At 45.6% G+C, this 21,808-nt stretch overlaps 1 protein-coding gene across 1 annotated transcript; it reads right to left on the minus strand.

Annotated features, from left to right (window-relative positions):
- Positions 1-129: 129 nt before the first annotated feature.
- On the minus strand, positions 130-21,309 carry GSG1L2 (GSG1 like 2). The gene is made up of 5 exons (XM_024234414.3): positions 21,000-21,309; positions 10,075-10,122; positions 8,384-8,536; positions 7,028-7,139; positions 130-2,157 (listed from the first exon to the last, which is right to left on the minus strand). Exons 1-5 carry the CDS (start codon positions 21,307-21,309, stop codon positions 1,899-1,901), a joined length of 882 nt encoding a protein of 293 aa, XP_024090182.2. The 3' UTR covers positions 130-1,898.
- Between the last annotated feature and the right edge of the window lie 499 nt (positions 21,310-21,808).

Genomic DNA, 21,808 nt, shown 5'->3' on the forward strand with positions numbered 1-21,808 from the left:
TGAGCCACTGTGCCCAGCCAAAAATTTATTTCTTTACCCATGTAACAAACCTGCACATGTACCCCCACTCTGAACCTAAAATAAAAATTGATAAAATAAATAAATAAAAATAAAAACTTGTCCAAATAATTTTTAAAAATTTATTTCTTCCTTGGCATCCTCAGCCAGTGTTCACAGGTGTTTTTCACAAGAGTGAATTCAGTGAAGTCTCTCTCCAGTGTATTTCCTTCCCTGTAAGATGAGACTTTGACTTGATATTGTGACAGTCACACAGGACCTGCCTACATGAATACATAGGGATGAAAAACCATATAAAAGAACCTGCACACTGCAAAGGGCAGAGGCTTGTGGGTACAAACTCTCCTGCTCTAGGTGAGCACATGGCGCAGGGAACCCCAGCACACATTCTCTGGGTTGGGCTTATTCCAGCAAGAATCCATTGTATATCTCTTCATATATGCTTAGTGCAATGGAACACAAAATTCCACAGAAGCAACATTTGTCAGGCAGGTGCTCACCTTGAGCTGCAAACACGAAGGTAGCTGGGTTTTTTTTCATTTATTTTATGACAGTACAAGTGTTACAGTTCAGCATAAACAGATTTTTATTGGATTTTTTTTCCCAGAAATGATATGTTTACAAAACACACGAATATAATTTTTAAAATGGATCTGAGCAAGGACATATTGAAGGTTGTTAAGAGTTTGCAGTCCCTTTCTTTTCTTTTTCTTTTTTTTTTGAGACAGGGTCTCACTCTATTGCCCAGGCTGGAGTGCAGTGGCACGATCTCTGCTCACTGCAACCTCCACCTCCCAGGTTCAAGCGATTCTCCTGCCTCAGCCTCCTGAGTAGCTGGGATTACAGACATGTGCCACCATGCTCGGCTACTTTTGATATTTTTTTTTTAGTAGAGACAGGGTTTCACCATGTTGGCCAGGCTGGTCTCGAACTCCTGACCTCAAGTGATCTGCCTACCTCGGCCTCACAAAGTGCTGGGATTACAGGCGTGAGCCACTACGCCCAGCCCCCTTTCTTTTTTCAAAAAATCAAATTATGTGTGGAACAACCTGTGGCCTGAATAACATGGTAGCTAGACATGGGATGAATTGATACAATATTGCAGATGACCGTATTAGGAATCCTGCAGCCCACCACTGCCTCCAAAAAGACCTGCATGTTTGGTAATGTTTATTTTTAGAAGCAAAAGTGGCTGGCGATTTAATTTAAGCAGAACAACTCAAACATGTGTTCCACTTAAACTAAGATAAGATGTCATTCCATTTGACTGTGTTTTCATTTCTATCATTCGACTGTCCTTCCAAACTGATTTTACTATGAGTAGAAACACAAAATTTCCAAGAAAAAATATTTAAAAAAATAACAGGAAACATATTTTGAAATTTCTGTCTTCTTGATTCAAATGAAAAAGAGAGTATGAGATAGCCACACATACTTTATTGTGTGTGTCAATTAGGAGAAAACATTTTCTGGATTTTTCTGTCAATAAACCTATGCGGACAACACATTTTGCATCCTTTGTAGTTAAAAAGACTTGCTTTCCCCTTTCTTCAACTTCTCTTCCCCTTAATACTGTCTTCCTCCCTCTTTCTTTGGTATCCTTATCAAATTCACTGTCATTAAGAAGCTCTCTTTTATACTAGAGTGTCAATGGTTGATATCTTCAGTAAGCATTATCTCACTTCAAGGTACTGGCATTTTAACAGGAATCAAAGGCTGAAGCCAAAGGTGTTTGGTAAAAGGTGAGATGTGGAGGGGTGGGAATGGAAGCTTTCCCTGGACAGCAGTCTCCTGAAGTGCAACCCAGAGGCAGGGTGTATATTTTGAGTGTCAGTGCCTGGCTTGTTTGCCCGTGCAGATGTGGCAGCCATGGACACTGGCTAGCATATGGACACCTTGCCTGGGGCGCCTGGTGAGAGGTGTCCAGAAACATTCCTGAAGGCTTGTCCAGCAGGGCAAGGAGCAGCTCCTGTTTTCCAAACGCTCTCTGAAGCCTCGGGTTCTGGGAAGCTGTGTTGAGAGTGGCAACTGCCGTTCTGTGCCTGCTGCTTCTCGGTGAATTCCAGGCGGGCTGCGGTGAATCTGCTCATGGCCGTGACCGACACAGCCAGGCAGAGGGCGAAAGAACCCCAGGCGAGGCTGTCAACAGAAGGCACCGTTAGGAAAGGGCTGAGGGCTGTGATTCCAGGACTTCCTGTTTTCTCCAGATTGGAGGTCAAGCTGGAGAAAACAACAGCTCCTTGTTCTACTAAATTTGGACCTGCATTTTTGATCACAAATCCCAGAGTCTAGTCAACGTATTGTTTAGCCCAAGTGTTAAGAGAATGGATTCTGGAGTCACTGTGCTGGCTTTGCACCGTGGCCCCACCTTGTATTAACCACGTGACCTTGAGCTGGTTGCTTTACCTCTTTGAATCAGTTTCCTTATCTGCAAAACTGGAATAATATCAATGTTGCTACCAGGGGGGCTGTGAGGAATTCAATGAGCGAATGCGTGGGAAGTATTAATACTTAGTATAGCATCTGCTGCATAGAAGTTTACTGATGTTGCTGTTGTTGGCTCTAACCCAGGACAGTGGCATTGGTGTTGTTACTTTTTTTTTTTTTTTTTTTTTTGAGACAGAGTCTCTCTCTGTCACCCAGGCTGGAGTGCAACGGCGTGATCTTGGCTCACGGCAACCTCTGCCTGCTGGTTCAAGCAATTCTCCTGCCTCAGCCTCCCGAGTAGCTGGGACAACAGGCATGCACCACCACACCTGGCTAATTTTTGTATTTTTAGTAGAGACAGGGCTTCACCATGTTGGCCAGGCTGGTCTTGAACTCCCGACCTCAGGTGATCTGCCCGCCTTGGCCTTCCACAGTGCTGGGATCACAGACATGAGCCACTGCGCCTGACCAGCATCATTATTCTTATATCCTCATCCAGACTGTGAGCCCGTTGCATACTGAGATGATGGGCTACACTTTTCATCCTTCATAGAACCCAGCACTGTCTTGGGAACATGGTAATTAGCATCTACTTTATACCAAAGGGTGTTCAAATGTTTGCATTATTATGAGATAAAGAGAAGGGCTGTGTGGTGGACAAAGAACAACCTAGAGAAGAAAAGCAAAATGTAGGGCTAACCAGACACTTCCCAATGGATAATAATAAGATTAACAATAATAAACAGTCTTGTATGTATGCCAGGTGCTGTGATGGGCACCAGATTGTCTAACTGAACACCTCACAGTGATCCCCTGATGGAGGCACTATAATTATCTCCATTTTACAGTTGAGGAAACTGAGACACAGAAGTTAAGCAACTTGTCCACGACCACCATTTAGAAAGTGGAACGTCCTGGATGCGGCTGCAAACCCTGTGAGTCCAGGTACTGCTGGCTGACTTGCGAGACTTTGCTGCCTCCTGATGCTGTGGACTCGGTTAACCAAGGACACATGTCAAGGTTCTGGGTTGGGCCTGGCCTTGCTTCGTGTTTTCATTAAGTAGGTGATTATTTTGGTTTAAATGAGGGCAGAAACTCATTGCATCTCTCCACACCCCCACTGAAATGAGAGTAAAGGGATGTTTACTAGTGTGAACACACAAGGACAAGGAGAATTGGAGAGGAGACACGAGAGTATTGAAACAGCTGGGAGAGGGATGACTAATTCATGGAGTGAGGGATGTGACACAGAAAGTGTCTGCAATGAGGGCCACCCACAAGGCAAGAAGGATGCCTGTTACATCAGCACTGCTGAATCCTTGAGAGGTGCAGAATCTTGAGGCACAAATACGGCACAAAAAATGCAGCCCTTTCCCCAGTCTCCTCCTTACCACAAACACTCTCCCCCACCTCCCTTTCCCCCAGGAGAGCAAAGTTTTTTTCTCTGGGGAAGGTGAATGGAAGGAAAGGCTCCAGATTCAGAGACAGCAGACCCAATGGAAGGCAGCCAGACCCAAAGGGGCTGGTCTGAAAATGGGATTGTATGGAAATCTGCACAGCAGTGGGAAGCTGTCCAGCCCTTTCCTATGCCTAACCTCAGAAATGATCAGTCAGGCATACAAGCTCACTCCACTTCCTGCAGATATTGGATGATTCCCTTCTGAAGACACTAACAGGTTGCGGAAAGAACCTCTACAAATCGATATTTGTGTGTGTTTTTGTGGAGTGGAATTCCAAGATAAAATAGATGGTGCCATACCCAATCACATGCCAAAACAACAACAAAAGAGTCTACCAGCAGATAAATACCAACCCTGCTCTAGAGCTTCCAATTATCCTTGACAATCAAAGATGCCAATGTTTGGGGGAAAGGTCGAACAACAAAGTGGGGAGGGCAAAGAATTCTGAAGGAAAGAGATAACACAAGGAACAAAAGAAAACAGCAACAAAAACCAAACCCTTTGATTAATATCCTCAGAGGAATATGAGAAAAGAAGATGCTGTATCAATAAAGCAAGACAGGATATTATGAAAAAGGAACAGCTGGAAAACAAGGAAGAGCTTGGAAAATTAAAATAAGTCCAAAATAAGAATTCAATAGAAAGGCTTGAAGACAAGTAGAGACAAATTTTCAGAAAATATAATAAAAAGAGAAACAAAATATAAAGAAAGTAATAAGATCCTGGAATAATAAACCCAAAAGACCTAATATCTAACTAACAAGAGTTTTCTAAAAGGAGAACAAAAACTACGAAAGGAAATAATCAAAGAAATAATACAAATACAAAAATCACCATAATTCCAGGACATGAATATTCAGATTAAAGGCTCCCCACCCCCACCCCAAGCACACAGATGAAGGATGAATGTGGAGAAAAGAGGATCCTCGCCAAAGGACATCATCATGGCATTTCAGAACATTGGTCATAAAGAGAAGAAAATAACAGGCCACCTACAAAGGCACATGAATCAGAATGGTGTTGGACTCTTGACAGAAACTATGAATGCTAGAAGAGAATGGAGTACAGCCATCAAAATTCTTTGGGAAAATGATTTCCAGCAGAGAATTCTGCACTGTGCCAAACGATCAGTCAAGTATGGAGTATTGAATTTCCAGGCATGCAAGGAGTAAAATAACTTATCTCTCATTGGATCCTTTCTCAGGAAGCTACTGAAGGATGTACTCCCAGAAAAGGTAGATGTAACCTAAATAAGATAATTCAATGGGACCTAAGAAATAGCATTCCAAGATAAGGGAGTGGCGCAGGGAAGTCTCATGATGATAGCTCTAGACTGCAACAAGCCTGGAATAGGGCAGGAAGACTGAGAGTTTTGGGGGTTTGGAAGTGAAACTGACAAGCTAATCTGATTAGGTCCACCAAACCTAACCTGCCCTGCTTGCTTTTGGTTGCTTGCTTTCTTTCGTCCCCATATAGCTAAAAGCTACGCCACTAAACTCTATAACTTAACCTTCACTGGCTTCCTTACAGATAACATTTCTGATGTACATGTCACCATGGTAATGGCTGCTTGTTTTTCAGGAACTTGGGGCAGCTCCTGTCTAGTTCAAACTGGTTGAGACCACTGATCCTTCAGCTGATCCTGTGCAAGTGTCTGAGAGGTGGCCTTTTGATGTCAGAAAGCCAAAAACTCTACCCTCAGAATATGCTAATGCTGCCATTTTCTGAACATGCATCCTGTGAAGAGCCATGACCCTGACTATGCTTGCACAGATCACCAGTGACTTTTTATTTTTCCCCACTGCCAATCACCTTTCCTCTTGCCTTAGACCGCCCTGCTTCTCTAACCCATAAATATCCCTAAACCTTATCTTCAGGGAGGCGGATTTGAGAGCTGTTCTCCCACCTCCTTTTGGGCTGCCCTGTGAATAAGTGTTTTATCTTCCCTGTGAATAAATCTTTTTTAAGACCCATCATCACAGTAACTGGTTTACTAAGCACAAACAGAATGAACTTGGTGGGTATCAGAAGGGTGGCACAGGGAGAGAATGGAATTGATAGATAGTTACGCTTAGTACTATTTGATTTTTAACCACCATTTACATATACTTCTTTTGCTAAAAATTAAGTAATTGAAAGTAATAGAAAACAAAAACAAAACAAAATGATATTGGAAACAAACAGACCATTCTTCAGGCTCCTTTGGTGTTTGGAATTTGCTTCTATCCATAGCAAAAGGAGTGCAGTACAAGTTGGCCACGGTTGAGAACCCACCTACAATTCATCTGAGCCCTGCTGCAACTACACTCTCAACTGTGTAAGGTGCCAGTGATAGCCCCCCAGAACCAATAGCACTAATTCAAAGGGGGGTAGCTAAGTGACAAACAGGTGGAGGGACAGGTGCCCAGAGAAACATTTGTAAAAATTAACATCTTCAGACTGGGAAGACGAAGACTAAGAAAAGTTCAGACTCTAACAACTCACGAAGCATATGGCTCACAGTAACACACGTGCGTTCACTGAATCCTAGAATAGTAGGATGAGGGAGTGAGCCCTGAACGTGTTATGTGTTTTACAAAGAGGAAAGTAACATAAGAGGTTGTTATATAAGATGAAAATGTAAGTTATGTACATCTATTTTTAAGATACGATATGCTTCAGAGGTCCACATCAAAGAGAACCCCTGTGGTCTTGGATAATATGGTCAAGTCAGTTAGAAACAGAATTCCCATGTCATGACCTTGTCTTTGCATTAGAAACAGGGGCTGGGTCTCCCCCAGTTGAAGTATTTATTAGGAGTTCTAGATCAAGACACTTCCTCCCACACTGTGTTTAAGAATTGATCATCAACAACGTCTCAATTTCTCGGGGACTTTACTATGTGCAAATAGTTTTATAAACATAATCTCTTTAAATCCCTATACAAACATTTGAGGCAGGTATCCTCACTTTACAGATGAGGGAATTGGGCTACAGATGGGTCACAGAATTAACCCAAAGTCACAATACTGGCAGATGCCAGCACTATGACCAAGGTTGGTCATCCTGCAAAACTTATGTGCATCTTTATGTGCATCTCTCCTGATCCTCCAGGACTTGAGCACCATGACCAAGCAACTTACCAATATGACCAGCCATAGTCCCAGGTCTGAGGCTTCCAATCTTCTGGTCCAAGGTTCACAGTGATTTGAAAAATGGTTGTGTACATCATGTGGGCCACCATGCCTAGAAGCCCTGTGCAAGGAAAGCTCTGTGAGTCACAGTTAAGAAGACACATGATGGAAGAACTCTATGCTGCGTGAGTTGGCTGTAAGGAGCTCTCTAGCATTCATAAAGTCCTTCTGATGTATCTGCATGTATTCATCCTTAAACATTCCGCTGGACATCTCTTTCCCACAATTGAAACTGAAGAGACATCCAGAAAGACATAATCGGGGAGGACCTGTCAGAACCTGGGCAGGAGTCTCCATGTCCTGGTTCCTTCCTAAGAAGATCAGAAATTGGATTTTATCATCCAATTTGCTAAGGATAAGACTTGAGGGAGGTAGGCATGGTGGCATGCACCTGTAATCCCAGGTACTCGGGAGGCTGAGGAGGGAGGATTGCTTAAGCTCAGGGGTTTGAGACCACCCTGGGGGGACCTCTGATTGAGAGGTCCCAAGTAAATAAATAAGTCCCAAAATAAATAAGTAAAATGAAATAATTAAAAGGGACTTTAAAAAAAAAGGACTTAGGAAAGATGCATTACACTTATCAAGCACAACAATGATGTACAAATTGGCCTGCTAGATGATTAACTTAACATGAGTAACTTTTCGTATCCAGTTTGAGGACTAAAGGAAGTCATTTGTTCAGGGTTCTTTCTCCCTGGAAAGGCCCACTTAGGAGACCCAATTAAGTGGCTTTAAAAGTTGCTTGGAGAACACAGAAGTAGAACTAAAAAAAAGGAGTTCTTTATTTTTATGGAATATTTATACCAAATGTGGATACTTTTTTTAAAACTACCATCTATTGAGTACTTCTTCTATACTAGGTGCACTCTTATTTAGTCATCGCCAAAGTGTTTTGAGATACATTATAGTGTTCTGTGTTAGAGAAGTAACTTGCCTGAGGTCATACACCCATTAAAGAGACATCTGCACCTGGGCAGGATCCCTCCACAGACTCATGCCTAAGTGCTGTTTTCAGTGAAGTGATGTCAGCAGTCAGAGCCAGGGCACCCTCTTCCCTGGTTGTGACAAAGACAAACGGATAAATTTCACTTTCTATCTGTGCTTAGCCCCTTTTCATCTGTCACCCTAAGAATATTGTCTCCAGCCAATGGAATTCATTGGTGACTTATCCAGCGGACCACCTGCCCTGCTCAAATGGCCATTGATGGGAAAGAGCCAGCCTGTTCTTTGGCAATAAGCATGTCCAGCCTGACACTCTGCTTTCCCTCTGGGGCAGCCTGTTCCAAGGGTGCTGTTGGAAAGTACCTGCCAGCACCATGAAGATGGCTACCAAGGCATCCACCCTGAGCCAGTCGAACCCAGGGCTGCGACAACTCACTCTGGAGCCCAGGAGGATGGCGCTTGTCAGTATCAGAACGATATCCAGGACCTCGCCCCCAATGGACAGCCACAAAAAACCTGCCAAAGAAAGGGATGTTGGAAACGCTGGACATTTCTAATTCAGAAGTACTAAAATGTTCAATCCTTTGATTTAGTTCACTTCTAAACAAAACATGAAAAACAGACAGGCTAGTGAAAATCACAGATGCCTCTGCTGAATCTTAGAAAGCTGGCAATGGAAAGGCACTCCTCAGGGCTGAAAGAGACGGTTGTAGGGATTGCCCATAGCTGAACGGGGGGTGGGGTGGGGGCGGGGAAACTAAGCAAAACCCTGCTGTGAGGACATGAGTGGTGCTGGGGGTCTCCATGCCCTAGCTCAAAAACTACCACTGTGTCTGGAGTTGGTTCCTGCCAGTGGGTTCATGGTCTGGCTGACTTCAAGAAGGAAGCCACAGACCTTCGCGGTGAGTGTTACAGCTCTTAAAGGTGGCACAGACCCAAAGAGTGAGCGGTAGCAAGGTTTATTGTGAAGAGCAAAAGGACAAAGCTTCCAGAGCAAGGAATGGGACCTGAGAGGGTGGCTGTGGCTGGCTGGGGTGACCAGCTTTTATCCCCTTATTGGCCCCTCCCATGTTCCGTTTCTATCTTATCAGAGTGCCGTTTTTCCAATCCTCCCCGCGATGGGCTACTTTTAGAATTCTGCTGATTGGTGCTTTTTACAGAGTGCTGATTGGTGCGTTTTACAAACCTCTTTAAGACAGAAAAGTTCCTGATTGGTGCATTTTACAAACCTCTTGTAAGACAGAAAAGTTCCTCAAGTCCCCACTAGACCCAGGAAGCCCAGCTAGCCTCACCTCTCACCATGATGTTTTGATTTTACCAGGAGATATCATCTTTGCCTTTTGCAAGAAAAAGTTACACAAGCATGGGGCGGGGCGGGGGAGGGTCTGTGAGTTGGAGAGTCCTGAATGCAGGTACCAAAACCTCATTTGTGTCTGTGGAAGCCACTTGTTTACTTTCTGGAGAGGATCCCACCTGTGGCTTCAAGGAACTCTGTTGGCAGTGGAGAGCAATGGAGAAAAGGAAATTCATCTTTGCGAAAGGACTCCTCTAAGGCAAGTTAGGTAATGGAGACACAGCAATGAATAGACGTGATCCATGCCTTCACAAAACCTCTACTCCAGCTGGGAGAACAGACACTAAGAAAGTAATTACAAAGATACTGAGTGTTAGCGAGCTTTAGAGAGAAGAAAAAACTGCTCTAGGCAGTGGTGTGTTGAAGCTCATCTCACAGCTCTGTGTTCATCTTGCAACTGAGAGCTGTGTTCATCTTGCAATTGAAACTGGCTATGGTGGGAATATTTACATCATGGAACACGGCCAATGCTGCCAATCAGGGCTTCCCATCCACCCTACAAAGTTGGTTGTTAAACATTTGCCAGCACACCACTGGCTATAGGGCACAGGAAGAGAGCCTGTGGTTCTAGCTTTTGGACTTGACTTCATGGAAAAATCATCAATGACTCTCTCATCATTTCCCCTATTCCCAATAAAACTATAAAAATAGTCTAAGCTATGAGGAGTGCTAGTGGGCAGAGTGTGACTAAGGTATTTACCTTGTTCTTCAGCTGGCACGACACTCCGGAAACTCCTACACTTTTCATCTGAAAGATAAAGAGAATGCATTCAGAAGTGGGTTACACTTCACAACCAGGGGGCAAATGGTGAATTTCTAACCCCTTAACTGGATGAGGAATGGGGAGTGTGCAGACTGCTTTACTGCTCAGGGACATGAGCTGCCCCTCTGTGTGGGAGCCTGATATAATCCGCCCTATTGGACTCTGGTTTGGCCACATGACAGTCTTTGACCAAAGAACTGGGAACAAAAATGAGATGGATCTGAGCAGCTTTAAGAGCCAGTGTCTTTTCCCTTGGTTCTTGTTCCCCTGCTCTGTGATCCCAGAGGCCCATGTCAAGAGAAAGTCTCCATCAGCCTGGGTCCCCGAATAGCTACAATGAGGACAGACCCCTTGCCAACCTGAAAAGTCTATACAGAATGAGCTAAAAATAAATGTGTTGGTTTAAAGCACTGGAATTTGGGGGATTGTTTGTTATTGCAGCCTAACCTATCCTATATGGACTAATACTGCAAGTCTTAGACCAGGGATTCTCAGCTTTGGAAATAGCATTCATTATGGTATGAATCTAAAATAATTGGCTTCTTGTTGAAGGGAAATGATCAAAGTTCGCAATTTATTTTTAAATGAGTGAGAGCAGATTCAGAGCCATGTCTGTTGCTAAGACTCTTAGCAGGTGAGTCACACATTTGCTTGCATTCCATCATGCTTTCTTGAATGTGAAAGAGAGGAATCGTTGTGTGTGTACCAGGTATTGGGCAGAACCCGCCACCAGACTCATTTATGTGCTCCAGGGGGATAGATACTCTTTGTATGTGTCATCTGTCAGGTTGCACACATCAGGTGAAAAATCTGGAGCCACAGCCTTAGATATGCAGTTCCCTTTAAAGTTCTAAGTCCATGGATATCCACTTGGTGTGAAGATGTAACCAAATTCTGATTTAGGGGGTGACAGATGGAGGATTGAGACCATGGCAAGTCACCCTCTGGGGTCCTGTCCCAGCTGAGTGTCTTGCACTCTCTCTACTAACACGTCAGCCCAAAACAGAATCATAGACTGTTGAGTGGGAGGAGCCTGGGAAATCATCTGGTTCATCCCCACACAGTTTACGGGAGTGCGTTCAAGGGCCTCTGAGGGAAAGTGACTTGCTCAAGACAGCGTAGGTAGAGGCAGTTTCCGTGTTAGAGCTCAGGGCTGCAGAGCCCGGGCCCAGCGCTGTCCCGCTACATCACTGACTTAATGCAATCAAGGAAAGGTGCCGGGGGTGCAAAGATGCCTGAGACAAGGGAGCCACCCCCAGTCTGATCCTGGTGGGAGCTGAAGCAGAGCATGGTTTTTTCCCATTGACTCTTCAAAGGAATGGCATTCTTATCACTAGAATAGATCCAACAGTCCCCATCTTAGCCTTGCTTTGAAGATTACATGAAGCAGTACTTAGGAAAGCTTCTATCACAGTTCATATGCATTTAAATCTTATTAGAATATAATGAGTTCTATTAGAGCATTTTTGCGGTGGTTAGCATGAACCATTATTTATTTCCAGACTCTAAGCAACCCCAAGGGCAAGGTTTATGCCAGCTACCATTGCTGGAAGATTCCAGGAACAGAGGAAGTTTAGGGAGCATCTGTAGACTTCAAGAATTTTTTTTTCTTTTATAGGAGAGAAAATCCCAAGTAATTTAATTTTCCTATTCAAGAACTTTCTACAGCTCCCTATTTCCCCTAGCATCAAGTCTAAATTCCTCCTGTTAGCTTTTATGTCCTCTCTCCATCAACCTGACTTCCCAACACAGAGCCCATCTTTTTGCCTCCCCAGCACCACCTAGCATTCACCTTCCACCTCCTCAGGGTCCCATAGTGTCTTAGTCCTGTAACAAATTACCATAGATGGGGTGGTTTATCAACAACAGGAACAGCTTTTCAGATATGGAGCCTGGAAGTCTGAGATGCCTGCATGGTTGGGTTCTGGTGAGGGCCCTCTTCCAGGTTGCAGAGAGCTTCTTTTATTTTTTTATTTTTGGAGACAGGGTCTTGCTCTGTCACCCAGGCTGGAGTGCAGTGGATCACGGCTCACTGCAGCCAAAATCTCGTGGGCTCAAGTGATCCTCCTATCTCAACTTCCCAAGTAGCTGGGACTAGAGGTGCACGCTACCACACCTAGCTAACTTTTTTTTTTGGTAGAGGTGGAGTCTCACTATAACTCCTGGGCTCAAGCAATCTGCCCACCTCAACCTCCCAAAGTATTAGGATAACAGGCATGGGCCACCATGCCTGGCCAGCAGACAGCTTCTTGTAGTAACCTCGCATGGCAGAAAGAGATCTGGCTCGCTCTCTAGCCTCTTCTTATAAGGGCACTAATTCCATATGTGAGGGCTCCACCTTCATGACCTAATCACCACCCAAAGGCCCCCACCTCCTAATACCATTACATTTGGGTTAGGGTTTCAGCATATGAACCTGCAGAGGGGACACAAATATCCAGTCACAGCACATGGGAAGGATGATATGTGTGCAAGCATACGCTTCTGGCAGTGCATGTCTAATGCTTATAAACCTTAACATTTGCCAAGCCTATCCTCGTGAAATTCCAAGTACCCGTTGGCCTCATTCCTTCACACTTCTGCATCACCCCTCTACTGAGCTATAGGGAGGAGAAACACCCAGGTTGGGGTGATGATGTAACCATTTCCTGGAGCTTCTCCACTGGGATGCTTTCTGACTCGAATGTGCAGCCAGGGATTCGTGTGTCACATGATTGTCCACCTCAGAGGGCCCGAAGGAGAATATTTACACAGCCTGGGGCTGAGGGCAACAGGATCAGGGACCTGTCGGTCCATGGGCAGCCACAGCGGCCTCTGCAGCATTTGAATTAAGTCACTTTGGATTAATGTGATTGGTAACTTCTCCTGATGTCAGCAGCAGTATCATGGTCACAGAGGAAATAATTCATCTGAGCCTTGCCAGTTCTACCAAGGATGTCCCCAAAGCACTGGAAACCCCTCGGTCCTCACACCCTGCTCTCTCTCGAAGAACTCGGGGGCTGATGCAGAGCCTTCTCTCACGTCGCCTTATCCGATCCTAACCATACCCTGGCGAGTCAGGCCAACATGTTGGCCGCAGATGGATACCATTGGCAATGTGTGGCATTTAAATCCACAACGCCTGGCATCTCTGCCTGGTCCTGCCACGGTCAGTCATCATCGCGTTTCCTAGCCTCTCTGAGCCTCACTTTGCTCATCTGCAAAATGGGTCTAATAAAAGGTCTCTAGTGAGAAAGTTGTGAAAGTATTTTGTGAACTGCATTCCACAGTTTTTTCTTTTTCTTTTCTTTCTTTTTTTTTTTTTTGACGGAGTCTCACTCTGTTGCCAGGGCTGGAGTGCAATGGCACGATCTTGGCTCACTGCAACCTCCGCTTCCCGGGTTCAAGCGATTCTCCTGCCTCAGCCTCCCGAGTAGCTGGGATTACAGGCGCCCGCCACTATGCCCAGCTAATTTTTTGTATTTTTAGTAGAGACAGGTTTCACCCTGTTGGCCAGGCTGATCTCAAACTCTTGACCTCGTGATCCACCCGCCTCGGCCTCCCAAAGTGCTGAGATTACAAACATAAGCCACCACGCCTGGCCTTTCCACTGTTTTGAGTGTTGAGTTATTAATAAAGACAAGTACAATGATCTCAATTTTACGGACCTGGAGGAGATGAGGCTGACACGAATTAGTAGAGTCAAGAATTAAAAACTGGAGTTTCTCACCTAAGACTCAGAGGCCTTTTCTGAATCGCTTCTTGTCTTTCTACCTAATGCACGGAGAAGTGAAGGTCTAACTTGTCTTCTAAAGAGAGCTGCCTTTCCCACCAGGAATAGAGACGAGGACAGCACAGAGCCAGGGCTGTGCAAAGAGAAGGTGGAGGCCAGCCAGGGAGATTAAGAGAATTCAGAATAGCTTAGATGGGTGAGTTTAGCTTGGGCCCAGAGTCAGAGCCTAGTGACCCCTTTGATGAATATGAATCCTCAGAAATGGTGTTCGTTTTGAATAAAGCCAGCAGGATTAAAAGAAAAAAATCTTTATAAATCCCATGAAGCCAGGGAGGCGGGTGTTACATAGCTTGAGTGCTTCAGCAGCCAAGCAGGACAGCAAGCCAGCCCGAGGAAGTGGCGTCCGATCCCTCCGTGCCTGACTCTGACATCCTCTGTCAGTTTGTTCTCCCCCGACCCGCACTCCGTCCCATCCTTTGTGGGGTGCCTGGGTCCCTCTGTCCTGAACTTTTTGAGTTTAGCAGAACAGCATAGAATCTAAAATCCACAGGTTTTGTGGATTCACAGACTCACCTAAGGAAAAGAACATTTCGTGTAAGTGCTGCCTGGGCCAAGAATTGTCATTTCAGATTGTGGGATCAAAGGTGTGGGTTCCCTTTAAAGACATCCTAGGCACTGGGGAGAAAGGATAGAGTTCTTGGAGGTGGCTTGGGCATAGGATGTCTTAAAATAGCACTTCAGGTGGCCGGGCACCGTGGCTCACGCCTGTAATCCCAGCACTTTGGGAGGCCGAGGCGGGCAGATCACGAGGTCAGGAGATCGAGACTATCTTTGGCCAACATGGTGAGACCCCGTCTCTACTAAAAATACAAAAAAAAAAAAAAAAATAGCTGGGTGTGGTGGTGCACGCCTGTAATCCCAGCTACTCAGGAGACTGAGGCAGGAGAATCACTTGAACCCGGGAGGCAAGGGTTGCAGTGAGGTGGGATTCCATGGGTCATGGGTCACTTACATCTCTGGAACTCAGTCTTCTCGTCCGTAAAATGGCTCTATTCTTCTAGGTCAGCCTTTCCCAAAGTGCGTTCCACCGAACAATAGTCTTATAAAATATTGATCCTTATTAAACATAAAAAATTTCTTCTATGCTCCATAAATTTGGGGAAACACTGGAATATGTAATGTTAAACAAATTCCTGTATCGGGGGACTTTTGATAGAGATTTTGATGTGCTAATGTGCATTGTGAATTTTTAAGAAGAGAATGTAACATATTACATTCATATTACATATTACATATTACATATTACATATTACATACATATTACAACAAACTTTTCCAGTTTGTTGGACTTCAAGACACTTTTTGTTTACTTTTACAAAGAGCATCTCAAAAGGCATCTCTGAGGAGTAATATTTGAGGACATCCAGTGAGGTACTTATTAAGAGCTCTTTCTGTCCTGGTACAAGAATATAGTTGCATAGAATTCAGAAACAGGTTGCTATGGTTTGAATGTCCCCTCCCAAACTCATGTTGAAATTTAATCCCTAGTGTGGCGGAATTGAGAGGTGGGAACTTTAAGAGATGCTCCAGTCATGAAGGCTGTGCTCTTGTGAATGGATTAATCCATTCATGAATTAATGGGTTCTCGTGGGGAGTTGGACTAGTGGTTTTGTAGGAAGAGGAGGAGAGGGCTGAGCTAGAATGTTAGCATGCTCAGCACCCTCGCCATGGGCTGCCCTGCACCTCCCTGGGGCTCTGTGAAGAGTCCTCCCCAGCAAGAAGGCTCTCACCAGATGTGCTTCCTCGACTGTGGATTTCCCAGCCTCCGTAATTGTAAGTAATACAGTTCTTTTCTTTATAAATTACCTAGTTTCTGGTATTCTGTCCTAAGCAAAAGAGAACGGATGAAGACAGAAGTCAAGAAATACATCCTTTATCTCTCCTTGCTGTTGTCCATGAATCATGGAGAACACTTTAGATTCAGTGTGTGCTCCTGACAGTATAGGAAAAACCCTTCTGTGGTGTGATCCAGGAAAATGTGCACATGCATGTGTATCTGTGTGTGTGTCTGTGTGTGCGTATGTGTGTATCTCTGTGTGTGTGTGTCTCTCTGTGTGTGCATGTGTGTCTGTGTGTGCATGTGTCTGTGTCTGTGTGTGCGTGTCTGTGCATGTGTCTGTGTGTGTGCATGTATGTGTGTGTGTGTGTGTCTGTGTGTGTGTGTCTGTGTGTGTGTGTGTCTGTGTGTCTGTGTGTGTTTCTGTGTGTGTGTCTGTGTATGTGTGTGTGTCTGTGTGTGCATGTGTGTGTGTCTGTGTGTGCGTCTGTGTATGTGTGTGTGTGTTTGAAGTAAACGCTCTGTGGGTTTGCAGAAGTGCCAAGGGGACTTCCTCTAGAGGAAGGAAACTGAAAGAGCCTCACACATCTCTCACTCCCGCTTTCAGCTCGTTTTAGGCTGAGAAGATGCCACCACCACCACCACACACAAACGCTGAGTTACACACACCACACACACACACACACACACAAGCTGAGTGACAATTTTTTATCAGAAATCTTGGGGACACTTTTACCATCTACCTGTGTAGTGTTTGTGTAACTATGGTCCACGCCATATGCAGGTAGCCAGGTTGCAGCTGCTCCCACTCGTGCCAGAATGTCCAGTTCCACACTTTCCTCAAGCCCAGCCCATGTGGATTTTTCCTGCCAGCTCCCTGGTTACTGATGAAGTAGCTCCCTCCCATTGGTCTAATTTTCCAACTCTTGTCCTCAAGTTCAGGTTCTACTCTGGCCCTAGCTCCTCCTGACATCATGACTAGCAAGCTTCCAGTTCTCTCCAATGAGGCTTTTTTTTTTTCTTTCCTCGAAGTCTCACTCTGTCGACCAGGCTGGAGTACAGTGGCGTGATCTCGGCTCACTGCAACCCCCGCCTCCCAGGTTCAAGCGATTCTGCTGCCTCAGCCTCCTGAGTAGCTGGAATTACAGGCACCCACCACCACACCCGGCTAATTTTTGTATTTTTAGTAGAGACGGGGTTTCACCGTGTTGGCCAGGCCGGTCTTGAACTCCCGACCTCAAGTGATCTGCCCTCCTCAGCCTCACAAAGTGCTGAGATTACAGGTGTGAGCCACCACGCCTGGCCCAGTGAGGCCTTTTCTGTTTCGGAAATGTCTGCTCAGTTCCTCCTGCTTGGATGACAGAAACCTTATGTTGCAGGGAAGGAGAAGCTGTCTCAGGTGACATGGAAAAGCCATGTGAGCTAAGTTCTTCTGTAAGAACTTAAGGATTCCTCCTCTCCCGTGCCTTGTGTTCTGAAGCAAATACCTCGGTTATGCTGCCTCAGACATTGGCTCACTCAGTTCTGTCTTCCTGGAACGTTCTCATCCCCAATCTCCATCTATTAAAATCATAGCCTTATGGGCCTGGCACAGTGGCCACATCCTTTATGAGGTCCTCCCTATGCCTAGAGCTATAAATAACCTCTCCTTCTGTGTAACTCAGTTCTTGCATTGCTATAAAGGAATACCTGAGGCTGGGTAGTTTATAAAGAAAAGACTTTTAATTGGCTCACGGTTCTGCAGGCTGTTCGGGAAGCATAGAACTGGCATCTGCTCAGCTTCTGGTGAGGCCTGTGGAAACTTCCAATCATGGCAGAGGGCAGAGGGGGAACCTGCCAATCACACAGTGGGAGTGGGAGCAAGAGAGAGAAGGGGGAAGGTGGCACACAGTTTTCTTTTCTTTTTTTAGTTTTTGTTTTGTTTTGTTTTGTTTTTGAGATGGAGTTTCACTCTTGTTGCCCAAGCTGGAGCGTAATGGTGCGATCTCGGCTCACTGCAACCTCCGCCTCCCGGGTTCTAGCGATTCTCCTGCCTCAGCCTTCTGAGTAGCTGGGATTACAGGTGCACACCACCACACACAGCTAAATTTTTTTTTTTTTTTTTTTTTTTTTTTTGTATTTTAGTAGAGACAGGGTTTCACCGGGTTGGCCAGGCTGGTCTCGAACTCCTGACCTCAGGCAATCCGCCCACCTCGGCCTCCCAAAGTGCTGGGATTACAGGTGTGAGCCACCACGCCCTTTCCAATGACCAGATCCCATGAGAAATCATTCACTATTGCAAGGACAGCACCAAAAGAACAAGGATAAACTATTCGTGGTAAATCCACCTCCACAATCCAATCACCTCCCACCAGACTCCACCTCTAACAATGGGGATGACTTTTTATCCAAACTCTATCACCCCCGTTTCCATTTCCACATCATAGGTGCGTCCTTGTTATAACCATTATCATCTTTTTCCTTGTTCGTTTGTACCTTAGGTGGGTCTCTCCCACTGGATCCTTGCTCTCAGCACTGGGGCTCACTCACCTTTCTCTCCTCCCATCCTCCTGCCCCTGTGCCTGACAAGGAAATGACTGTTGGTGAATTCACTCTGCACTGCGTTGACTCCCTTCTTTCCAGAGGGCTTTGGTATACACTGAGGTGGGCTCCTCTGACTCTAGTGTGTGTCATAATCACCAGGGGGGCTTGTTAGAAACACGAATACCACCAGATAAAATAGAGTTGAGTGGAATAAAATACCAGTGCCATAAGGATCAGAAACAAAGAGGCAATGGGCAACTCCAGAAAAAGCAAAAAGCTGAACACAGCAGTAAACATCACCATAGCACCCACTTTGATGCTATAATGAACAGTATTGATAGAGTCAAACTTTGATGCTATAATGAACAATATTGATAGAGTCAAAATATATTATTGGCTTACTGATTTCAATAAAGCAGCGATATAACTTTATTAGGAAGATGACAGAGGGTATGTGGGATGTTGTGGTGTGAGAGAGTTAAATCCTATTTATTATAACAGGAAGTTACGAGGTAACATCTAAGATGAAGTCATGGCTATGTAACCATAGTTTTTGAAAACATGGAAGAAAATACTAGAAGAAACAAGTTAACTGTGGTTTCTCCTGAAGGGTGGGACTAAGTTATGGAGAAGAAATGGGCAAAGGACTGTTGATTTTTCTTAGTAGCTTTTCAAAATGAGTTCATCTCTTGTCTATGAGTAAATATCACCTTGGTTAAAACTTTTTTTTGTTTGTTTGTTTTTTGAGACAGAGTTTTGCTCTTGTTGCCCAGGCTGGAGTACAATGGCGCGATCTCGGCTCACTGCAACCTCTGCCTCCTGGGCTCAGGCGATTCTCCTGCCTCAGCCTCCCTAGTAGCTGGGATTACAGGCACACATCACCACGCCCAGCTATTTTTTTGTATTTTTAGTAGAGATGGGGTTTCAACAACTCCTGACCTCAGGTGATCTGCCCGCCTCAGCCTTCCAAAGTGCTGGGATTACGGGTGTGAGCCACCACGCCTGGCCTGTATTCTTTTTCTTTAAAAAAAAATTTTGGCCAGGCACAGTGGCTTATGCCTGTAATCCCAGCTACTGGGGAAGCTGAGGCAGGATAATCACTTAAAACTCGGGAGGTGGAGGTTGCAGTGAGCTGAGATTGCGCCGTTGCAATCCAGCCTGGGCAACAAGAGGGAAACTCCATCACAAAATAAATAAATAAATAAAATAAAATAAAGAAAGAATACAGACCTCTAGATTCCACCCTGGCTCTCTTAAATTAGAACCTCCAGGACTGGGCACCTGGATATTTCTTTTACAAGCTCCTTGGGTGATACATTTGGTAACTGGTGTGACGCCTAGATAGAGCTGTGGAAACAGAAGTACTATAGGCAGTCCTCATATGAGAACTTGGAAAGGAGATGGAATTTCCCAAGCGATTTGCCTATAAGTATGGTGAATACAGTTTCCAAACCAAAATTCTGGAACTGTTTTGGAAATCCTCCAGGATGCAGGGTCCTGGGACTTTTGCATCTGTCCGTGAAGGTAGAGAAGAGACTCTAGGAAGATAGCACTCCCTGAGAAGAGAGGAACTGGGGAGGTCCCTAAATAGCCTTAGCTCCAGGCACTATTGCAGTGTCTGTACCACACTTAAAGCACAAGACACAGGCACTGGCCTGGATACATGGGAGGGTCAGTCAGGCTGGGTACTGCCCCACAGTGGCCACCACTGGGAGAAAGGGTGATGGGGAGGAACATACAGCATCTCAGAGTGTTCTTTTTTTTTTTAATTTGAGACAGGTCTCACTGTATCATTCAGGCTGGAAGGCAGTCACACAATGATGACTCACTGCAGCCTCAACCTCCCAGGCTCAAGTGATCGTCCCAGAGTAGCTGGGATTACAGGCACACCACACCATGCCCAGCTAATTTTTTTTAAAAAAACCTTTTGTAAAGAGAGGTCTCGCTCTGTTGCCTATGTTGCCAGGCTGGTCTCTAACTCCTGGTCTCAAGCGATTCTCCTGTCTCCGCTTCTCAAAGTGCTAGGATTACAGGAATGAGCCACCAGGCTGGGCCTTAGGGGGTTCATTCTTGTTGCCTTTTACTTAGGCCTCAGGAATAAAAAACAAATGCTATGAGAATGGAAAAAGAAAAGGCAATTAGAAACTCCAGGAAAAGTTAAAAAGCTGTGCAAGAAATTGACTGTAATAAGCTGAGGTCAGGAGAGAAATGCGGATGGGAGGAGGAGTCCTCCTTTTTCTGCCTTGGAGGTTTTGCGTCCCAAGCAGAAAGGGAAGAGTACTCTGTCCCTGAACGCGGGCTTACAGCCAGGCTGCCTAATATGGAAGAGTCAAATTCCTCCCTCCTCAATTCTTTGAGAGGTAAAAACGCTCTTCTGTTTTTAAAGATTCACTCCAAGATCATTCCAAGTGCAGGAGAAATAACAGGGATGCACCTTCGAGTTGGGTCAGGGCCACCTTTCATTCCCAAAGGATTTTAAATACCAGGGATTCAGTGACAAGAACAAACGAGAAAAGCTAATTTTAATGAACACTTGCAATGTGTCAGGCCCTGTTGCAAGCGCTGTATGTGAATCTGGTCATTTCATCTTTACAATCACTCTCGGAGGTAAGTACTGCTATTATTCCCATTTTATAGATGAGAAAACTGAGGCTCAGAGAGGTGAATGGACTTACTCAAGGATACCTAGACGGTCAGTGGAGATGCAGGATTCAAACCCAGACAGCCTGGCTCCAGAGCCCCTGCCCCATCCCACACCTGTCACCCCCAGAATCTACAGGCTTTGCTCACCTTCACCATTGAGGCTCTCCTCGCAGGACTGCCAGAGCCCCACATGGAACCCCCGCTGAATGAACTTGTCATCACCCAGCTCCCAAATGTACAGGACAGCCTGGCTGTCATTGTCCATCCTGCCATTGCTGCTCCTGTCCCGTTTGAAGTGAATGCAGTGCTGCCCTCCCTGCTGGTCCTGGCACAGCGGCTTCACCACCCGCCGGGTCCCCTCACACCAGTGGCTGCTGACCACGGCGGTGAGGGAGAAGATGAGGGCGAGGCAGATGGGGAGGAGGAGCAGCGCCTGCTGCTGCTTGGCCCTGTCCATGGCTGAGTGAGGTGAGTGGGGCAGGATGAGCTGTGGGGCCCCCTCCTCCTGCCTCATCACTCCTGCCCCTCAGCTCTGCCATCTGGCATCCTCACACAGCCTCCTCTCACGTCCCCCTGGGGAGCTGCATGTGCTGCCACACCACATCCAGAGTCACAGAGCCGGGGCATACTCCCGTCAAGGGTGCTGTCCCTGCCATTCTCCCCAGGAGGTAGGTGTGCAGGAGGGCATTTTTTTTTTTTTTTGAGATGGAGTTTCTCTCTTGTTGCCCAGGCTGGAGTGCAGTGGCATGATCTTGGCTCACCTCAACCTCTGCCTCCCAGGTTCAAGCAATTCCCCTGCCTCAGCCTCCCAAGTAGCTGGTACCACAGGTGCATGTCACCATGCTGGGATAATTTTTTGTATTTTAGTAGAGATGAGGTTTCACCATGTTGCCCAGGATGGTCTCAATCTCCTGACCTTGTGATCCATCCGTCTCGGCCTCCCAAAGTGTTGGGAT

The sequence above is a fragment of the Pongo abelii genome, chromosome 19 (assembly GCF_028885655.2).
Source record: "Pongo abelii isolate AG06213 chromosome 19, NHGRI_mPonAbe1-v2.0_pri, whole genome shotgun sequence".
Taxonomy (NCBI): Eukaryota; Metazoa; Chordata; class Mammalia; order Primates; family Hominidae; genus Pongo; species Pongo abelii.